A 21,506-nucleotide genomic window follows, 5' to 3' on the forward strand; every position below is an offset into this window, starting at 1 on the left:
GTGGGGCAGTGGTTGAGAGTCCGCCTGCCGATGCAGGGGACACGGGTTCGTGCCCCGGTCCGGGAAGATCCCACGTGCCGTGGAGCAGCTGGGCCCGTGAGCCATGGCCGCTGAGCCTGCGCGTCCGGAGCCTGTGCTCCGCAACGGGAGAGGCCGCAGCAGTGAGAGGCCCACGTACCGCAAAAAAAATAAAAAATAAAAAAAAAGAAGTGGAGCCTGAAGATGGGACTGAATTGATGAAATCTCATGATAAAACATTAGTGCATGTGGAGTTGCTTCTTACAGATGAGCAAAGAAAGTGGTTTCTTTTTTTTCTTTCAAAGCAAAATTAATTGTAATGAGTTTTTTAAAAAAGAAATACAAACCATGAAACACCTCTCTAAAGGAATGGGGAGGGGAGGGTGTCATGAAATCCAAGAAACAGGGAATTGTATCTTCAGAATCCTTGGGAAATTCTGGCTGCCTGATGACTTTGGGGAAGTTGCCTGACTCTGGAAGAGGCAAAGGTTTTGTTTGTCTGTTTGTTTGTTTTTGGTAGAGGAGTTGGTGAAATACTTTAAACTGTTCTGCACTCATCTCCAAAGTCTGCATTTTACATCTTGTCCGGAAATTCAGTCTTAGTTTGTAACGGCATATATGTGTAAAGGTGCTTTTAACAACAGGAATGTTTAGTGCAGTGTAGAAAGTCTTTGAGCCAAATCCTGCCTTCAGTGTGCACTTAAGTTTCCATTAAAGGAGAGTGGCAACTGAGCTTGTAGAGCTGAGGGTAAAATTTGAATTCTGCTGTAGGAGATCAGAGTATTAGGAGCTGGGATATTGAATTTCACCTTTCCCCACGCTGATATTGGCTTTCCTCTGGAGCCTCACCAACTAGTGAAATCTAGTTCAGTTGCATGATTTCTTAATTTTTTCTCCACTAACCCAAATCCAGAGATACAAATCTGGAGCTTAGGGGGATCTCATGTGAAAGTGGTTTCTTGAGACGGAATCTACTCCTGGTGAAGATGCTGTGAAGACTGGTGAAATGACAACTAAGGATTTAGAATATTACACAGACTTATTTGATAAAGCAGTGGCAGGTTCGAGAGGATTGACTCCGATTTTGAAAGAAATTCTACTGTGGGCAAAATGCTATCAAACAGCATTGCTGCAACAGAGAAACTGTGAAGAGTCGATCGATTTGGCAAACTTCACTGTTGTCTTATTTTAGGAAACTGCTGCGGCCACCTTCACCTTCAGCAGCCACTGCCCTGATCAGTCAGAAGCATCAACACTGAGGCCAGACCCTCCACCAGCAAAAAGATTATGACTTGCTGAAGGCTCAGGTGACGGCTAGCATTATTTAGCAATAACTTTTTAAAAATTAAGGTAGGTATATTGACTATTTTTAGACATAATGCTATTGCACACTTAATAGACTACAGTATAGTGAAGACATAACTTTTTTTTATTTATTTTTTTTGTGGTATGCGGGCCTCCCTCCGCTGTGGCCTCTCCCGTTGCGGAGCACAGGCTCCGGACGCGCAGGCTCAGCGGCCATGGCTCACGGGCCCAGCCGCTCCGCGGCATGTGGGATCCTCCCATACCAGGGCGCAAACCCGGTTCCCCTGCATCGGCAGGCGGACGCGCAACCACTGCGCCACCAGGGAGGCCCAAGACATAACTTTTATACGTACCGGGAAACCAAAAAATTTGTGTGACTTGTTTCATTGCAATATTCGCTTTACTGCAGTGATCTGGACCCGAATCCGCACTCTCTCCGAGGCTGCCTGTATCTCAACATATCAAAAGCTAGATATGAAAAGCACACTGAACATTATGCTCGATGGTAAAAGACTGAAAACTTTTCCTTTAAGATGAGGAACAAGGATGCCTACCTTTCACCATTTCTATTAATATAGTACTGTAAGTTCCAGCCAGAGCAATTAGGCAGGAAAAGAAAAAAAAAGGCATCCAGATTGGAAAGGAAGAAGCAAGATTATCTTTGTTCATAGATGATATACAGTTTACCCTTGAGCAACACAGGTTTGAACTGCGCAGGTCCATTTATACAGGGATTTTTTTTTTCAACACACACAGCACTGCACCATCTGCGGTCAGTTGGCTACACAGAAGTGGAACCACAGGTATGGGACTTGAGCATCTGCAGAGTTTGTTATCTATGGCAATCCCAGTGGATACCAAGGGACGACTGTGATCTCACAGGTATAAAATCCTAAAGATTCTACAAAAAAAAACATTAAGACTAATAAAAGAATTCAGCAAAGTAGCAGAATACAAAATCAGTGAGCAAAATTCAACTGCATTTCTATACTCTAAAAATGAAAAATTCGGGCTTCCCTGGTGGTGCAATGATTAAGAATCCGCCTGCCAATGCAGGGGACACGGGTTCGAGCCCTGGTCCGGGAAGACTCCCACATGCCGCGGAGCAACTAAGCCTGTGTGCCACAACTACTGAGCCTGCACTCTAGAGCCCGTGCTCCGCAACAAGTGAAGGCACTGCAGTGAGAAGCCCACACACCCGCAACGAAGAGTAACCCCCGCTTGCTGCAACTAGAGAAAGTCCGTGTGCAGCAATGAAGACCCAACACAGCCAATAAATAAATAAATATTTTTTTAAAAAGAAAAATCCAAAAAGGAAGTTAAGAAAACAACTCCGTTTACAACACCATCAAAAAGAATAAAATACTTAGGAGTTAACCAAGGAAGTGAAAGAATTGTACAATAAAACTATACAATGTTACTGAAAGGAATTAAAAACACAAATAAAAAGACATCCCATGTGGTGTACAACATGGTAACTATAGTAAATAATACTGTATTGTATATGTGAAGGTCACGAACAGAGTAGATCTTAAAATTTCTCATCACAAGGAATAAATTGTGTAGCTGTGTGTGATGACAGATGTTACCTAGACTTACCGTGGTGATCGTTTTGCAATATAAATAAATATCAAATCATTACATTGTACATCTGAAACTAATGTAATTTCATGTTTATTATATCTCAATTTAAAAAACTAAAGACAAACAACAACTCATCACAGTATGGAGGTTAAAAAAAAAAAAAAAGACATCCCGTGTTCATGAATTGGAAGTCAATACTACTAGGATGTCAATACTACCCAAAGCTATCTATAGATTCAATGAAACCCCTATGAAAATTCCAATGAGGTTCTCTGAAGAAACAGAAGGTCTTTTCAACAAATGGTATTGGAAAAACGGAATATCCACACACAAAAGAATGAAATTGGACCCTTACCTAACACCATACACAAAAATTAACTCAAAATGGATCAGAGACCTGCATTAAAAGCTAAAATTTTAAAATTGTTAGAAGAAAGCACAGGGCAAAAGCTTCACAACACTGGGTTTGGCAATGGTTATTGAATATGACACCAAAAGCACAGGCAAAAAAATAACAGACAAATTGGATTTCACGAAAATTAAAAAAATTTTGTGCATCAAAGGTCAAGGGATTAATATCCAGAATATAGAGAGAACTTCTATAACTCAACAATAACAAAAAAACAAACGACATAATTCAAAAATAGGCAAAGGACTTGAATAGACATTTCCCTGAAGAAGATATACAACTGGCCAACAAGCATATGAAAAGATGCTCAACATCACCAATCATTAGGGAGATGCAAATCAAAACTACAATGAGATATCGCCTCACACCACCCATGAGGATGGCTATTATCAAAAAAGAAGAGAAAATAACACGTGCTGGCGAGGATGTGGAGAAACTGAAACCCTTGTGCGTTGGCGGTGGGAATGTGAAATGGTGCGGCTGCTGTGGCAAACAGTTTGGCAGTTATATGATCCTGCAACTCCACTCCTGGATATATACCCAAGAGCATTGAAAGTGGGGTCTCAAAGAGGTATTTGTACCACCATGTTCATAGCAGCATTACTCGTAATAGCCAACAAGTGGAAACAGTCCACAAGGCCATTACCAAGAAATGGATAAGCAAAATGCTGCATGTACATTCAATGAACTGTTATTCAGCCTTAAAAAGAAGGGAAGGGGCTTCCCTGGTGGCGCAGTGGTTAAGAACCCGCCTGCCAATGCAGGGGACGCGGGTTCGAGCCCTGGTCCGGGAAGATCCCACATGCCGCGGAGCAACTAAGCCCGTGCGCCACAACTATCGAGCCTGCGCTCTAGAGCCCGCGAGCCACAACTACTGAGCCTGCGTGCCACAACTACTGAAGCCCGTGTGCCTGGAGCCTGTGCTCCCCAACAAGAGAAGCCACCGCAGTGAGAAGCCCACGCACCACAACCAAGAGTAGGCCCTGCTCGCCGCAACTAGAGAAAGCCCGCATGCAGCAGCGAAGACCCAACGCAGCCAAAAATAAGTAAATAAATAGGAAATTCTGACACCTGCTACAACATGGGTGAACCTAGAGAACATTATGCTCAGTGAAATAAGCCAGTCACGAATAGACAGATACTGTGTGATTCCACTTATGAGTATTTTACAGTCACAGAGACAGAAAGTAGAATGGTGGTTGCCAGGGGCCGGGGGGAGGGGGAATATTATAGATTTCAGTTTTCCAAGGTGCAAAGAGCTCAGGAGGTGGATGGTGGTGATGAATATGCATAATATGAATGTACTTAGTGTCTGTGAACTGGACACTTAAAAATGGTTAAGATAGTAAATTTTATGTTACCTGTATTTTACAGAGAGAGAGAGAGGGAGAGAGAGCAGAAAGGAAAGGTTGCTCAAAGTCGTACAGCTAGTCAGTGGGGGACAGGTTTTCTGATCCTAAAGCCAGCACTGCTGCCATGGCAACAGGACACTTGTCAAATGCACCTCACAGGTTCCTTCCCTGGCCTTGCACCGGCCTTTCTCTACAGAACCTGATGTCATTTATTAACTTCATTTAAGTGGTGGAAGGAGAGTCTGATAGGCTTGGTGACACACAGAAACTGGAAGCCACGGCATGATTCTCTGTTTCTAACTTAGCACCACCTGCTGTCAGCTACCCATTTTGGGAGGCTGGGTGGGAGGGTGTTTGTTTTAGGCGATGTGCGCTGGAGTCTACCAGGTTCACGTTAACACACCGGAGTTCTCACCTATAAAAACCGTAACAGCCGGAAGCTCTGCGCTGCCCCAGTGGACAGGTGTGCGGCCAGCCTCCCCAAGCCCTCCGAGCCGACCGACAGCATCAGCGGGGAGATGGGAATGTTGGCTCCGATCAGGACTGGGCTCCAGACCCGAGACCGCCGCTGCAAGGGGCAGCAGGTCAACCGCAGGACAGGGATGAGAAGACACCTGCGTTTTCTCAGCCCCTTGCCGGAGGGGGCACATGAGATGGCAGGGCAGCTCCCTTACTCACGAGAGTAGAAAGTACCAGAAAACCGAGGTCTGGCTAGTATTACTTTTGGGTGAATTTCCCATTTTACGAATCTAATTCCTTTAGTCAAGACTGTCTGTGCCGTCCCCACCGCCGCCACGGACCATCCACAGCCCCCGACGGCGGCCACGGAGGGAGGGGGGCTCCCGGCGCAGCACACTGCGCGGCACTCTCAGCTCAGGGTCCTGCAAGCCGTGGCCAGGAGGGCTGGACGGGGACCTCAGGAGGTGGAATCAGGGGAAGCGGCCTCCACACCTGCCAGCCCCACTGCTGGTTTCTGTCTGCGGGAAGAGTCAAGTGTCTCCTTCTGGACCAGTGGTTCTCCACCAGGGCTGATTCTGCCCCGAGGGGACACCTGGCCAGGTGTGGGGACACCAACTGAGGGTGGGGTGTGCTCCCGGGACCTCAGGGATGGTGCCTCCACCGGGAAGTGGCCCGAGGCGTCGGCAGTGCTGAGGGTGCGAGCCCTGCTCGGGCGAAGGCAGCAGAGCCAGCTTTGCCAGAACCCCGTGAGCGGTGATGCTCACGAACTGTGTCAAAGGAACAGCCCCACTGAAGAGCCACGCGCTTCACCTCTGCTCCCCGCTTTTCTAAGGAGGAAGGCCAGGCGCTGCAGGCTTTGCGCGCGCGTATCTGCACCCCTGCCCAGGGCCTCTGTAACTTCACGGTGACACGTTTGCCCCGCGGCCCAGGCCCTGGCCTCTCCAGCCGGAGCTCTAGGGTGGCCACCTGCTCTCCCCTAGCGGTTCATCAGATGTGAGTTTATTTTTCAACCAACAAGCACTCCATCCCCCGTCACCTTCCATGAGCCCATCGTCCTTCTGCCCCATTTTCTGGCCCTGAGTCTAGAAGGAATACGAGAGGCAGCCCAGGGAATAAAAAGCCCGGCTTCCAGAATGAGATCACTGTGGGCCCCCGGGCGGGTCACGTGCAGGGTCACCGTCCTCACCCCACAGGGACCTGGAGCCCCCCAGCCTTGTGTGAAGCCAGCAGGTAAACGTCCTTAGTGTTTCAGGGGGAGAAAACAAGCTGGTTTCTAAAGAAAGTCATCTTCCTTTTTGGGATAAACTATAAGTTCAAAGCTATCGTTTCAAAAACCGGAGCAATGACAGACCGCGTTGTACCTTAGTGACTTCACTAAATGGCCGGTTACTTCGTCTCTAGAGAAACGCCTCTGGAGAATAAGGCCCAGCTAGAACGCACGTGCTGAGGAAGCCCGTGCGGACCCCAGAGCTGCAGGGCAGCAAGTCTGCAAGGCGCCAGCAGGCCCAGGTGTACAACCCGCCCGTGTAACACTATACGCACCTTGCTGCCCGTGAGCTGTGCCAGGTGAGGTTTCAACTCTTCTCCGATGACGGAATAAATCGCCACTAAGCAAAACACGCTGGCCTTACGCACGCTGCTCTCGGTGTTGTCGTAACCCTGCAGTCGGAGAGGGACACAGAAAGGAAACGAGATCAGAGCTTTGCCTGACTGTCAATATTTCATCAACGTTTCCACAAATGCCCTCTCGGTTCAACCTCGACCTCGTCAGGAGCGGCCTGGATACACCTGAGCTCTGCCCGTGAACCCCGAGAGCTCTCGCCCCGGAGAGGCCACATGTAAGAGTGCCAAGAGTGAGCTGCTTCCGGGCTGGGAGGCTGGAGGCTGGCGAGCTGGTCTCCTCCACACAGATAGACGCTGTATCACGAGCTGCCAGGCAGCACCAGCCAAGAGACGTCATGAGAGAACAGAATGAGGAAAGGAAATCAAGGGGAAAAATACCTGGCTTCTTTCCTATTTCTTGCCGTGGTAAAGCAAACCTCACACGTGCAAACCCCTTTCAAGAAATGAGAACCGCGTCGCTCACTCTCGTGGGCAAAACTCCACTGTCCACGGACTGCGGGGAACATCCGCCCGTAGCCAGACCTCCGCATCCCTCTCCAGCTGGACCACAACCTGCCTGTCGGCCTCCCCCTGCCCCACACCCAGGTGGGACCGTCTGCTCTCCTCCGAGCAGCCCTCTGGACCTTTCTGCCTTTGTGTCTTTCCCTCTGCCTGGAATAAGCCAGTGCTCGGCGGTAGGTGTTTAAATTTCTGAGCCCAGCACTCAGCAAACAGCAGCATTTATTAAGTGTAAAGCTGATGTCTCTCTACCCTTCCCCACTGAAATCTCTCCCTAGGGCCCAACTCTAAACCACTTCTTCTCTGAGCCCATCTCTCTCTGACACCCCAACCCAGAGGTCAGCCCCCACCCCGATCTCAGAGGCCCCTACCTGCACCCCCGTGGCAGCAACTCAGCACACGGCACCCGCCCTCACCCATGGCCGTCTGTACGGCTGTACTGGGTCCTGGAGCGGGCTGGAGACTCCTTGAGGTAGGGTCCCAGCAGTGGAAAACACCTTGTCTTCCAGAGTCTACTTAATTCAACGCCTCATGCTCACGAGGGTTTTCAGTTAATATTAGCTGGACGGATAAGAGCCAGGACCACTGTTTGATGCTGGGCTCCACGGCCCACCCTGCCCAGGGCTGGGCCCACTGCCGTGCAGTAAGGAAGGAACAACGAAGAAAGATCAAAACATGTTCACTGTAAACAGAAAGTTCCTTCTGTGAGCCACAGGCCTGGGCTGCCAGGAAGATCTTCCTGTGCGTTCAGCAGAGGGTAGGCCAGGAGAGACAGAGAAGGGCCCGGGTCCGAGGCAGGGGCCGCTCCGCCCGTTGTCCCGCCCGCCCCTCGGGGGCCCACCTGCAGCAGGCCCGGGATGATGTCCGCGAGGAGCTGCAGCAAGGACTCCTTGGCGATCCTCTCGACGACTTTGGTCTGCATCTTGATGGCGGCCAGGTTGATGGGGTAGTCGGCCGTCTGGATGATGGGGCACAGCACTTTGATGCACTGCTCCGGGTGGATGGAGCTGGCCAGCGTGGAGGCGGCCTCCTCGGCAGCCCTCACCACCTGAAACACGGCCCGCACGTGGGTGAGCTCTAGCCACACCAGACAGCACTGCCGCCCGAGGTCACAGGCCCAGGGACAGTCTCGCGTCGCTCCGCGCTGGGAGGCCCCCGGCCCCGGCCCGGCTGCGCTTTTGCTCCAACAGCGTCAGCCGGGTGGGCTGGCTGTAGAGGGCAGCCGTACTCCAGAAGAGCCGTGTCCTACTCTCCGGCTCCTAAGGGCCTTAGAAACCTGACAGCCTGGGCGATCTTCCCCTACTGCCCTCCCCCCGCTCTGTCTGTGCTGTGTGTGTTCGCGCGCTCGTGTGTGGCAGCAGCTGAGCTGAGCTCAGGGCCTGTCAGGGCGGGCTGGTCCACGCGGGGCGGGCACAGGAGGAGGCAAAGGCTCGGGAGGTGGCTGGTGAGGGACAGGAAGCGGGAGGCTTCTCTGGTGGCCCGCGGGGCTCCTACGGCTCCAGCCCCGCTGGCAAGCAGTCACTAGTCACCAGTCATGCTCAGGGCCTCTCACTCCACACACCCCCCCCCCACAGACACATATATACACACACATATATATATACACACACACATACACAGACATATACACACAGACACAGATATACACACACACATACACACATATATACACATTATACACCCACAGACACATATATACACACACATATATATATACACACACACATACACAGACATATACACACAGACACAGATATACACACACACATACACACATATATACACATTATACACACATACACACACATATACACACAGACACATAACAGACACATATATACACACACACACATATACACACACATATATACACACATATACAAAGACACACATATATACACACACACACACATATATATACACACAGACACACATATACACAGACACACATATATATACACAGACACACATATACACACACATATACACACACGCATATATATACACACAGACACACACACACACGCACAGAAATGAGACTATTTAAAGGAAGCCCATCGTGATGTTTCTCCTGCCAACTCTGTCGCCTACAAACTGCGGTTTGTCCCACTCAGGTCCCCTGACAGCAGAGTCTGCTGTGCCTGCACGACCTTTAACCTCTCACCCCAAGAAGGGCAGAGTCGGAGAGGCACACGCTCAGCCTGTTGAGAGCAGCGCAGCAGACGCACCTCAGTTCGCTCCTCTACCAAGAGGAGCCTCAATTTTAAAAATTCCACGGTGGGGATTTTAACAAAACACCTACTTTCACGGCTATCTGGATTAAGAAAGATGACACGGCAATGCCTGTAGCTGCAGAGCCCGTGTGGCTCCGAGCTCGGCCTTGGTGGAGGAACAGCAGAGAAGTGGGGCTGGGTGGCTGAGGTGCCCCACAAGGCTCCAGGGCTCGGTCCAGAGGTCTGCCCGGTCCGATACTCACTCCAAAGGGCCACCCCGATGACCAGGCACGGAAGGAAACGAGGCCTGTGCGGGAACGCTGCGAGGCCGCGCCCCGCCACCTGCTGCGGGGCCCCGCCGGCTCCCTTCACCCTTCCTGAAAGTTGCTCACTTGCGCCAGTGACCTGGCCGGGCAGGTCCCCCTCACCCCAGCGGAACCCCCGGGGCACCCTGATCACCGCACTTCTTCGCGCTGCAGACACCGTCTCCCCACGAGACTAAGGGCTCCTTGAAGGCAGGCGAGCTCCCATGTTGGCCACCCTTCTGTCCCCGTGCCCAGCAGTGTCCATCCTCACGCACTAGGTGCTCAGGAAGTGTCTGTCCAACTCATTTCCCCACTGTGTGTGTGTGTGTGTGTGTGTGTGTGTATTTAAATGCTCATGACTGGCAAAGTCAGCTCCAGGGCACGCCTCACTTATCTGCATTTCCATGCTCCAACTAAGGAGCCGGTCCAGAAAATGAGGAGGAAGGCACAATATCTACAAAGGACCAACTTGGGCTTTGGGAAAAATCAGCTGTACAAGGCCCAGAGTGTCCATTCTGGGTGACACACTAGACGGCCAACAGATCTGTTCTTTGGAAAAGAGACTTGAGTTCAGTTAGCTTTTGCCAGTGATCGGTTTGTTTGGAGAGGGATAGCATATTGCTTAGAAGGGCTCCATCACGCAACAATTACTAGGTGAAGGGCTCTTCTTCCTCCTCAGCTCAGACATGTCCCTGAGACTGTGGTCAGTCCACGGCAGACCTGGCAGAGCCAGGCGTTTGGCGTGTTACACACGGCTAGGCAGACGGTGGAAGAGGGGGCCCGTCCCTTCTCCAATCGGGTCCCGCGGTGGGAGACCAATGCCCTTCTACTGTAAGAAACCACCGTTTACACGTGTCACAGCATACTGGTCAGAGAGCTGAGTGATACTAACTTACTGACGAAATCCGACGTCTTAGTTTTTAAACATGGAAAAAAAAAAATGAAATGAAATACTGGATGATTTCATAGACAATATTCAAGTTGGAAAACACTGACGTAGGGGAATTCAGGAGACCACCAGGAGGTGGGCACAGCTCAGTGGGTGGGAGACACTGGCTTGGGAGGCAGACTGGGCTTCAAGTCCCAGCGGCGCCACTTAAGTCCTGACAGGAGCAAATTAGAAACCTTCCGGCGCTCCGCAGGGAAATAAACGGCCAGGTTCACAGCGAGACTCTATCACGAGGGGTCCCTCCTCCCCGCAACCTCCCCACGCTCTGCTTATCACCCAGGTCACAGGAGCTCCCCTGCAGGGAGCTGCTGGGAAACAGACCTTCTCAGGTCTGCTGAGCTGAAACCCAAACCCAAGGAGAACTTGGTCATGTATAAAACTCCACGAATTCTTGAGGTCGCTTGCAGGAAGCATTTAATCAAATGTAGGTTTTCTGAAAATGCCTGAAAAGAAAATGCCAGAAGCTGCGCTTTAAGAAGGCCCGTCCGAGGCCCCCTCTTTCACTGAGGTTAGAACAAGTTTCCCAAGACAGATGCTGTTTTTGGCAAGGCGGGTCAGTGTTCTCAACTTCCCTCTACATGCCAAGCTCCCAGCGGCTGGCCCGCTGCCTGATTCAGGGTGAACTTTAGGTTTTGCCCCTGTGTTCTGTGTAACATAAGAAGCAAAGATTATAAGTGTAAGCAAACAGAGAGCAAAAGTAAACACGGGCAGCAGAGAGGAAGGAGGACAGTACTGTCTAGCAGACAAGGTGGCCAGAGGCGGCAAAGATGTTTTCCAAGGGGGCAGGGATGCTGATGGGAGCAAAAGGGGATCCGGCAGCCTTCTGGGCTGTCATCCACCCCAAGTGACCAAGACTGTTCCAGTTCTGCTGACTTTGCCGCAGTCTGGTAAGAAACGCAGGAATTCTGCTTCTTCAAAGTTAGTGAAGTAACAGTGTCTAGCTAGGAAAAGCATACTTTCCTTATCTAACTTTTTAAAAAATGAGATCATTACTCAGAATATTGATGAATGTTTGCTTAAAGATAAGGTTTCTTTGAGAGCACAGAACCTGTCAAAATTTGGATTGCGTGTTTTAAGTTCACAGGGTTTGACTGGGCTCTGTCACAGATGCGGCAGCCTAACGGGCTGAGTAAAAGCCAGCCAGCCAGCCAGCCAGCCAGCGGGTGTTCAGGAACCATGGCTCCCGAAGAGAGAGGCTGGCGCCACCTTCTGGCAAAGGCCGGGGAGGCCTCACCGAACAGGCCAGGTGCCCGGCGTGTGCCCACCAGCGTGGTGCGCCCACCAGCGTGGTGCGCCCACCGTGGAGGGGCGGCTGTGTCTCTGGTGGCGCGGGACGGGGGTGTAGGCAGCACTGCCCCACCTGCTGCCAGCTCAGGCGGGCGCCACCGGGGACCTGAACCCAGCACGCGAGTCCCCCGTCTGCCAGGCCCGGCACCGCAGGACGGGGGGAGGAAAGGAACAAGCTTCAGGGTCCAAGTTCGGGGACCCGGCTCTGCCATCAACTAGTGAGGTGAACGAGTGGGAGGAGTTTCTTCTACTGTCTGGGCCTCAGTTTCCCTCATCAGTAAAATGAGGGGGGGATGCGAACCTAGAATGCTTACATCAGTTTGGAGCGTGAAACCTTATCTCCCAGACCTCGCTGACGAGGACTTTCTCCTGGAAAATGCACACATAACAATTTCAGATGGTATAGCCTGCACAGATGGTCTCTGACCACACGGCCATCACACCCCCCGCCCTGGAGAAGCACATTCAGGGCAACACTGTCTCGAACGCGGTAAGGCTCCGAGGTGGGAGACTTATTCTGTCCCACCCCAAGGGGTAGAATCAGGGCCGATGGGGGACAATGCCGCGGAGTCACAGGGTGGGCGCCCAGGAGGGGGGCCGTGTCCCCGCCCCGGAGGACGCCTCGGACGCCGGGATGGCTGGCCCCTCGGAGGAGCCTGGGTGGCGGAAGGTGGGCCGCCTCCCAAATCCATCAACTCCTGGTGTTCCCGGCCTCAAGTGTGGGAGTGTGACAGCCCCTCCAGTGGAGATACCGAGAGATTCAGCCAACGCGGGAGCCCAGAGACACAGCCCGAAGTTTATTCACCCAAATTTCGATAGCTTTCTGAGCTATAGTTCGAGAAATGCGGTTATGTCTGCTTTACGTAAAACTGAAAAACCTCAGCCACAATTCTACTCAGAACCGGTCTACTTCTTCACTGGAAGAAGATAAAAGACAGTGTCTTCAGTGTTCACCGTGCCAGCCTCCTCGCCGCCCTGACTCTGAGGCCAGCCCTGCAGGGTGGGCCTCGCAGGGCGTCCCAGGTCATCCCGGGTGCCAGCACTTCCGGCGTCCAGAGCTGCGTCCCATCCCCAGCCACGTGACTGGCCAAAGGAGGATGAGGACCCAAGTCTCCAGACTCCAGGGTTCTGACATTAAACAAGGGCCCCTCGATTGCTTTCTGCAGACGAGTTTCCTCTCTTAGGAAGACGCTCTGAGGCTACGGGAGCTAAAGGGCAGGCGTCACGTCTGGTCCTAGGAGGCTGGGTCCGCCAGAGAGGAGGGGCCGTGTCCCCTCACCCTGAGTAACCGTGGGGCAGCGGCCGCCACCACTCAGGACTGGACACCGTGCTTGGCACGTCCCAACCGCCCAGCAGGGTGGGTGATGGGACCTCCACTTGTGGCGGGGCGGGTCCTTCCCTGGGCCTCGCTGCTTGGCTCACCGCCAGCATCCTCCCGAACTGCCCCAGACTCCCAGCGCACTTCTCTCTGGACCCCACGTGGATTCCTCTGCTCTAACGTCACCTAAACCGTAAGTTCCTTTAGGTCTGAGCCCCGCCCTGCGACCCGCCCAATAATGGGACATTCACCAGTTTGTGCTACGAGTGTCAGACTGTCTGGCTCAGCAACTTTGACCTTTTAAATGACTATACAGGTCTCTGGTTTTCTCTTTTTGCTAAAAGGCTGAAGGTTACAAAGGAAATAGGGCCTCTGGCCATATCCCAAGACTGGGCCCAAAGAAGACTGGAGACTTAGAATCTAGAAAGGCTGAGGTTTGTTACTCAGCAGCCCCCTCCATTATCCTGAGGCCGGATGACACACAGATAAGCATGCAGTCCACTCCCTGGGCTAACCCAAGGTCCAGAGAGGTGAAATAATCTTTCCACGCTCACACAATGCACCGTTCTTCAGAACCCACTGACACACGGCCGCTGCCCCTAGAGGCTTCTCAGGGCCACTCCAGACGCAGGGGGCCTGGTTGAGCAATGGTCAGAGAGTGATTTTAATTGGTTATTTGAAGCACAACATCAGCTCGCTGAAGTGCTTTCTCTCTGACACACCGCTGCTTTGCTCAGGCTGTGATTTTTGCCAAGAGGTCCCTGAAAAGTTCTATTTAAAAAATAAATTTAGTCTGGCTTTGCTTTTTTTAATTCCTTGCAATCATAAAACATAAAATTAATTAGAAATGATTTCAAAATAAAACCCCGGGAGACACAACAGTGGTTGTTTTATATTTACCTGAGACTCAAACTTCCCCAAACAAGCCAAACCACCTAAGGCTGGATTCTGATGCCTTAAACACCAAGACTGCTGTGGGACAAGAAATGTCTGGTGACCCCCTGGAGTGACATAAAACGAAGCTGATATTTTCCTCTTTTTAATAGGAAAATGTAATGGAATATTCATTAACGTGGCCGAGGTCAGCAGAAAGTCTCAAGTATAGAACGCATCTTCAAAGAAACACAGTTGGTGCTTCTCTCAAGTTTAAACAGAACGTCGAGCAAGGACCCCAGCACTCTGGGTACCGCGTGTAAGCCACAGTGCCTGGGAGCAGCAGCTACTGAAACGAGTGCCTCTGAGATGGTACGGATGTCTGAAGACAGCTTTACGTAGCACTACTGGTACAGTGCCTGACGGTGTTGGAAGCACGCTTCCACGTCCCGTGTCCGATTCTCGAGGCGGCCACGCTACACAGGCTTAGACAGCAGGGATCAAACCGACAGCTGGGCTGGCGGTCGGACGCTGGACCGAAAACCAGGCTTTCCCCCTCCCGATTCGTGCCCCCACTGGCCCCAGAATCGCATGCGAAGTGTCAGTGCTCTTCTTAGCTCTAAATCTTCTCGTAATCATTTAAGGAGAGATTCTGTACCAGCCCCAACAAACGGATTTCAAGTTCTCAGATAAGAAGTGTTAACATTAATGGAGTTGTTTCTTGAAAAACAGAAAGGGGGCGTAAGATTTTAAAAGGTCACTATCAAGGCCTTCGCCCCTTCGGATGTCTGCTAAAAGCTAACACTACGGTATACCAAAATAACTTCATTAATGAGCTACTGAAACTCAACAGCAAATTTTATTTACTAAAAAGATAAAAATAAGGAGCTAGACAATGAAAGAGATTTACTTATTCAAATAGGAAATATGAAAACTGTCTAACCTGACAAACACCAACTTTTAGTTATTTGTTTAATTACTTTTGGGGCCACGCTGCGAGGTTTGTGGGATCTTAGTTCCCCGACCAGGGATCGAACCCAGGCCCTGGGCAGTGAAAGCGCTGAGTCCGAACCACTGGACCGCCAGGGAATTCCCAATACCAACTTTTTAAATAAAAACTCTAAACCGGTACCCGAATCCTCTATCTTGCTTATTGTAAAACATCTCCGTTAGCTTATGATGAACGATGCCTGAGACAGATTTAGTGCCTGGCACGTTTCAGCGTGTGACAACAGTGTTTTGCACTCATAGCTCTTGTTAAAGACCCTGGGAACACAGTCCCTGGCTTATCAGGTGACAAACAAGCCATCTTATCCTCAGCCCTGCTTTATGCATCTTCCCTAAGGGCCTCATGACACCTTTCAACTTATAGAAACTGCATTTCAAGCAGTGCTTCATTGCTACAGCCCCGCGGCCAGAACTACAGTGTGCGCGCTGGCAGGGCCCCTGCCACAGCGGCCAAGGAAGGACATGTCTGGTGACAAGGGCTCTCACAGCCGCTCTGTGTCCACCTGCCAGTCCACCTCCTTCATCTGCCGAAGCCTGGGTTTTGCCTGTGGACACAAAACCAACTAGCTGTAAGGAGGAGGTTCCCAGAGCTGTCGTTGGGAGAAGCACACTTTGGGAGTGCCAATTAGACGGGAAGACAGACTGGCCCCCGTCTGACTAGTAACCGGGTCTAGAAACACCTCGGCTCCTTTCCAGTCAATCAATGTGGGACTGATGTTTGAATGTGCCGACGAGAAAACGCAGAGACTAGAGACATGCTGTGTGGGATATGCCAGCACAACGGCTACCAGACAGACCCCGTGCGTCTAACTATCCGGCCTAAAAACAAAAGCGGATTGGCAAAGCCAGAGAAAGACCACATAGAAGAGTTTTAAAGGAAAAGAAAAAGAAAAACAAAAACGATACCTAACACCAAAACATACAGGTGCCCAAGTTAGAAGCTTCCGGCAAAGTGACAGCGTGACGTTTCATAAGGAACGCGACAAGGGCACCAAGTCAAGGTGAGTCTGAAAGCATGCAAAGCAGGGGAGGCCCGGATGTCTGAAGACAGCTTTACGTAGCACTACTGGTACAGTGCCTGACGGTGTTAGAAGCACGCTTCCACGTCCCGTGTCCGATTCTCGAGGCGGCCACGCTACACAGGCTTAGACAGCAGGGATCAAACCGACAGCTGGGCTGGCGGTCGGACGCTGGACCGAAAACCAGGCTTTCCCCCTCCAGATTCGTGCCCCCACTGGCCCCAGAATCGCATGCGAAGTGTCAGTGCTCTTCTTAGCTCTAAATCTTCTCGTAATCATTTAAGGAGAGATTCTGTACCAGCCCCAACAAACGGATTTCAAGTTCTCAGATAAGAAGTGTTAACATTAATGGAGTTGTTTCTTGAAAAACAGAAAGGGGGCGTAAGATTTTAAAAGGTCACTATCAAGGCCTTCGCCCCTTCGGATGTCTGCTAAAAGCTAACACTACGGTATACCAAAATAACTTCATTAATGAGCTACTGAAACTCAACAGCAAATTTTATTTACTAAAAAGATAAAAATAAGGAGCTAGACAATGAAAGAGATTTACTTATTCAAATAGGAAATATGAAAACTGTCTAACCTGACAAACACCAACTTTTAGTTATTTGTTTAATTACTTTTGGGGCCACGCTGCGAGGTTTGTGGGATCTTAGTTCCCCGACCAGGGATCGAACCCAGGCCCTGGGCAGTGAAAGCGCTGAGTCCGAACCACTGGACCGCCAGGGAATTCCCAATACCAACTTTTTAAATAAAAACTCTAAACCGGTACCCGAATCCTCTATCTTGCTTATTGTAAAACATCTCCGTTAGCTTATGATGAACGATGCCTGAGACAGATTTAGTGCCTGGCACGTTTCAGCGTGTGACAACAGTGTTTTGCACTCATAGCTCTTGTTAAAGACCCTGGGAACACAGTCCCTGGCTTATCAGGTGACAAACAAGCCATCTTATCCTCAGCCCTGCTTTATGCATCTTCCCTAAGGGCCTCATGACACCTTTCAACTTATAGAAACTGCATTTCAAGCAGTGCTTCATTGCTACAGCCCCGCGGCCAGAACTACAGTGTGCGCGCTGGCAGGGCCCCTGCCACAGCGGCCAAGGAAGGACATGTCTGGTGACAAGGGCTCTCACAGCCGCTCTGTGTCCACCTGCCGGTCCACCTCCTTCATCTGCCGAAGCCTGGGTTTTGCCTGTGGACACAAAACCAACTAGCTGTAAGGAGGAGGTTCCCAGAGCTGTCGTTGGGAGAAGCACACTTTGGGAGTGCCAATTAGACGGGAAGACAGACTGGCCCCCGTCTGACTAGTAACCGGGTCTAGAAACACCTCGGCTCCTTTCCAGTCAATCAATGTGGGACTGATGTTTGAATGTGCCGACGAGAAAACGCAGAGACTAGAGACATGCTGTGTGGGATATGCCAGCACAACGGCTACCAGACAGACCCCGTGCGTCTAACTATCCGGCCTAAAAACAAAAGCGGATTGGCAAAGCCAGAGAAAGACCACATAGAAGAGTTTTAAAGGAAAAGAAAAAGAAAAACAAAAACGATACCTAACACCAAAACATACAGGTGCCCAAGTTAGAAGCTTCCGGCAAAGTGACAGCGTGACGTTTCATAAGGAACGCGACAAGGGCACCAAGTCAAGGTGAGTCTGAAAGCATGCAAAGCAGGGGAGGCCTGCCAGTAACCGCGCTCATTTCAGAACACAGCGTTTCCTCCACCTGGTTATCAGGAAATCAGTGACAGCTGCGTGGAGACCCTTGGGTTACAAGAATTCCACGGCAACTGAGTGCTGCTACGTTTGCTTTAAGCAGCAGGTATTTTCTGCTTGTGTCCCTTACGCAACCTAAAGGACTCCGTAGTTAAGAACCTTCTCTCCTCGGTCTCTCGTTTTGCAGGGAAAACAACAAGATCCCTCACGTGCATGGTAGAGAGCAACTTCTGGTAACGTACACTTCTCCGGGTCCACCGTCCGAGTCCTGAAGGTTACGACCGGGACGGCCACTGTAAAGACAGACGTCTGCCAAGGGGGTGGCTGGTGACTGCCACACCGCGCAGGTGGCTTTGTTTCACCTCAGTGTCACAGTCTCAATATGTCCTCCCTTCTGAAAACAACTGACATCGTATGTATGTAAAAGAACATCCATTTCATGTCGTTTTTTTCATCATGTATTCTCATTAAGGAGAAGCTCTCATGGTAAAAAAAAAAAAAAAAAAAAAAAAGAGTCAGCACAGACCAGCTGCCCCTTAAAAGACACACGATCTGGTTCACATCTTGGTTCTGCCAGGAACCGCCACGCGTGCACCACCTGACAAAGGACGGGACCTCCTGGACCCTCTTCCTCACCTGGGAATAATTATGGTGACTACTGTCAGCTTACCTGGTGCTCACGTTTTTCGAATGAGTTATCTGAAGTGGAAAGCGTTTTGTTCGAACATGAGTGGGTGCTGCCGCCATCAGGCAACCGAGCTGGACCCCGGAAGTGTGAGCGAGTGGTCTGCACACACACCCATCACTCATGCACCTGTGGGGTACTAGGACTGCTGGGTGGAGAGATGCCCGGCCAGAGGGACGCCCTCAACCTCGCTGAGCCTGCAGTCGTGGTGGGAACCTGAGGGGGCCAGACCGCTCTCTGTTCAGTAGCCACGTAACTGCTGAACAGAGGAAAAAGCCATGATTCAGGGTCCGATTCTCGCTGTGAAGAGAAGAACTGCTCTAATCACAGTTCCTTTAATCCACGGCTGTGCTCGCGAGAGTCACACGGGAGCCAAAAGATTGAACTGACACGTGCTTATGTCTCACTTCGGGGGTCAAACCCACTGTTTCGCCAGGCTAAGTTTTCCAAAGCTGGAGCTAGACGGTTGCTTGCCACAGTGCCTTTCACTGGCAGGCATCCCTGAAACCATCTCCCTTTAGGACGCTGCACCCACCCCACCCCCCATCTCTCGATACGCAGAGGACTGCGGGCGGCAGGCCCCGGGACAGTCCAGCAAGCGACTGGACGAGGACGCACGGACTGTCCTCTGCGTGCACACGCGTCGGGCCCAGAACCGCGCCCTCCCTGCCCCGTGACGGGAGCCCGAGGAGCTGGGAGCCCCGCAGAGAGTGCGGATGCCTCACGCCTCCAGAGCCCACAGAGCGGGCGTGCCGCCTCCAGTCCTGCGAGCCCGTGGGGGGGAGCCCGCCCGCCCGCGCCGGCCTCACCTAGCTCTCCCGTGGGCGGCGTGGGGTGACAGCCCCCCCGAGGAGAGGGGGGCCCTGCAGGTGAGGGAGCCTGGCCGAGGGCCCAGAGCGAGGCTCGCGCGTCTCCATCCCCACCCTGACCGCAGGGGAAAGGGCAGACCTGCCCAGACGAGGCTCGGAGAGCCCTGCCGCCGGGGCCCCACAGGGCACCGGGCCCGCGGCACTGCTCAGACCCCGCGGCGGCAGGGCTGTGCGCCGGAGGCTGGCTCACCTCCTTGTGGGAGTCTTTGTGGGCTTCCAGCGTCTTCATGATGGTCAGCTCCGCGTAGTGTTTAAACCTTGCTGGCTGGCTTCTCAAGGTCTCCCGCAGCACCCTGAGTGCCAGCGCGCGGATGGAGTGCTGGGGCAGAGGAGAGACGGACATCAGCAAATGCCACGCGGCGCCTCTCTGCGCACACGGCCAGCGGGGCCCCGAGACCGGCTCCCAGGCCCCGGTCCCTGGCGCCCTGCAGGCGCCATGACACGGACGCCAGGCTTCCTTGGACGGAGGCTCCCAGATGGCCGGCTCCACGAGGGTGGGCGCTGTGTCTGCGGGGACATCCCGGGACCCGGCGCCTGAGAGGGACCCCAGGAAAGCTTCCTGACTGAGACGAAATGAGGACGACTGGTAAGTTCATTATCAGTCTCCCTGGGGGCGGCTCCAGATTTTCTGAGGCTCGGGTGTATACCTGTAAACTATGTAAAAGGACAGGTAAAGGGCACCTACACGTTTCATCGACACGACCTGTCAGACAGTGGACTCCCTCAGGACAGTGGGAGACCTGCCGATATTCCTGACCTTCTACGTGAGCAGGTCATGGGGGAGGGGAACGTGTACAGAACTCCAGCTGCTTGAGGCCCAAGTCATGCGTCTGGAGGAAAGCCATTCCAAACAGACCCCTAATCTCAACAACAGAGAATGGGGTTTACACCAAACAGAACATCCTGATTCTCTGCCACTCCCCTGCACCAGCCACAGGCTCACACACCATCCCCTGCCCTCTCCATGACTTCGTTTCTCCTCCTGACAAAGCCAACCGCTAGAAGCGCTTCAGGCGCCAACAGGTACTTTGTCTTAAGAAAAGTGAATACAGATCTGTCATCGCTGTTCTTCTACCTTGATTCACCCCACACCAAACCATGCGTCCCTAAGCACCAGACAGCAACTGGAGTCACCGTGACATTTGCCAGCCTCTGCTCACCTGCCTTCCATTAAGATCACCATTACGTGACCTGGGCACGACCTCTGCCCTGGGCCGCGCCCAACTTCCTCGAAATCTGCCTGGTCCTACCCCTTGAGCTGTTCCCACACTTACTGTACTTGTGCTTCTGCTGACCTACGCGAAGCCCGGAGCACAGCGATGGAGTTTTACTTCTAGACTTTAACCCAAGAAGTCCTAACATTTATTCCTGCTGCCACACACACAAGGTGGTGGCCGCACAGTGGGCGGGGGGGAGGTGGGCCTCCGATCAGGGTGTTCACCCCTTGAAGAGCCACATTCAAGTGTCACCACGCGGAGACGGCTTTCTACTTTAAAAATAATAATGGACGATAACAGAAAACAGTAATGATCTCTGCTTCTGGGATCTGTTGCTGGAACTGTTAACAATGCAGGGGTGAACCAACACAGAGCCCCAGGGAAGGCGCATTTAGTAGGGGTTTAGTATGGTCTTCCAAAAATGAACCTCTGATTTCTCAACTGCACGTGAAGCATAAATAAAACTCCTAAGGAAGAAAACCCCATCACAAAAAAACAAGCCACATTCTACACTAGCAAAGTTTTAAAACATTTTGTGAAAGAGACCAAAGAGGGAGCATGTCTCCCTCAACAACTACAAACCCAATTACAGAAAAACCTGCATGGAGGCCAGGGTGGGGCCTGTCTCCGCTAACTGACTGGGGCCAGAAAACCTGAAAGCCGTCTTGGTGCCAACAGGAAGCATGGCACAGGAGTGGAGGGGTGCCGTGAGCCCAGGCCTGGCCACCCAGGAGGGGAGGGGGAGGGAGGGGAGGGGAGGGAAGGGAGGAGGGAGGGAGGGAGAGAAAGAAAGAAACATG

General features: G+C 51.8%; 1 protein-coding gene across 11 annotated transcripts in view; it reads right to left on the bottom strand.

Moving 5' to 3' along the window:
* CLASP1 (cytoplasmic linker associated protein 1) overlaps positions 1-21,506 on the bottom strand; it is a 273,539-nt gene that overhangs the window by 15,602 nt on the left and 236,431 nt on the right. For all 11 annotated transcript variants that reach the window (XM_055087270.1, XM_028501167.2, XM_055087294.1 and 8 more), the window contains 3 exons: positions 19,680-19,808; positions 8,090-8,296; positions 6,670-6,786 (listed from right to left, as the gene is read on the bottom strand). In XM_055087270.1, coding sequence (XP_054943245.1) covers positions 6,670-6,786; positions 8,090-8,296; positions 19,680-19,808 — 453 coding nt within the window. The remainder of the gene's footprint in view (positions 1-6,669; positions 6,787-8,089; positions 8,297-19,679; positions 19,809-21,506) is intronic.

Source organism: Physeter macrocephalus, chromosome 2 (genome assembly GCF_002837175.3).
Source record: "Physeter macrocephalus isolate SW-GA chromosome 2, ASM283717v5, whole genome shotgun sequence".
Classification (NCBI taxonomy): Eukaryota; Metazoa; Chordata; class Mammalia; order Artiodactyla; family Physeteridae; genus Physeter; species Physeter macrocephalus.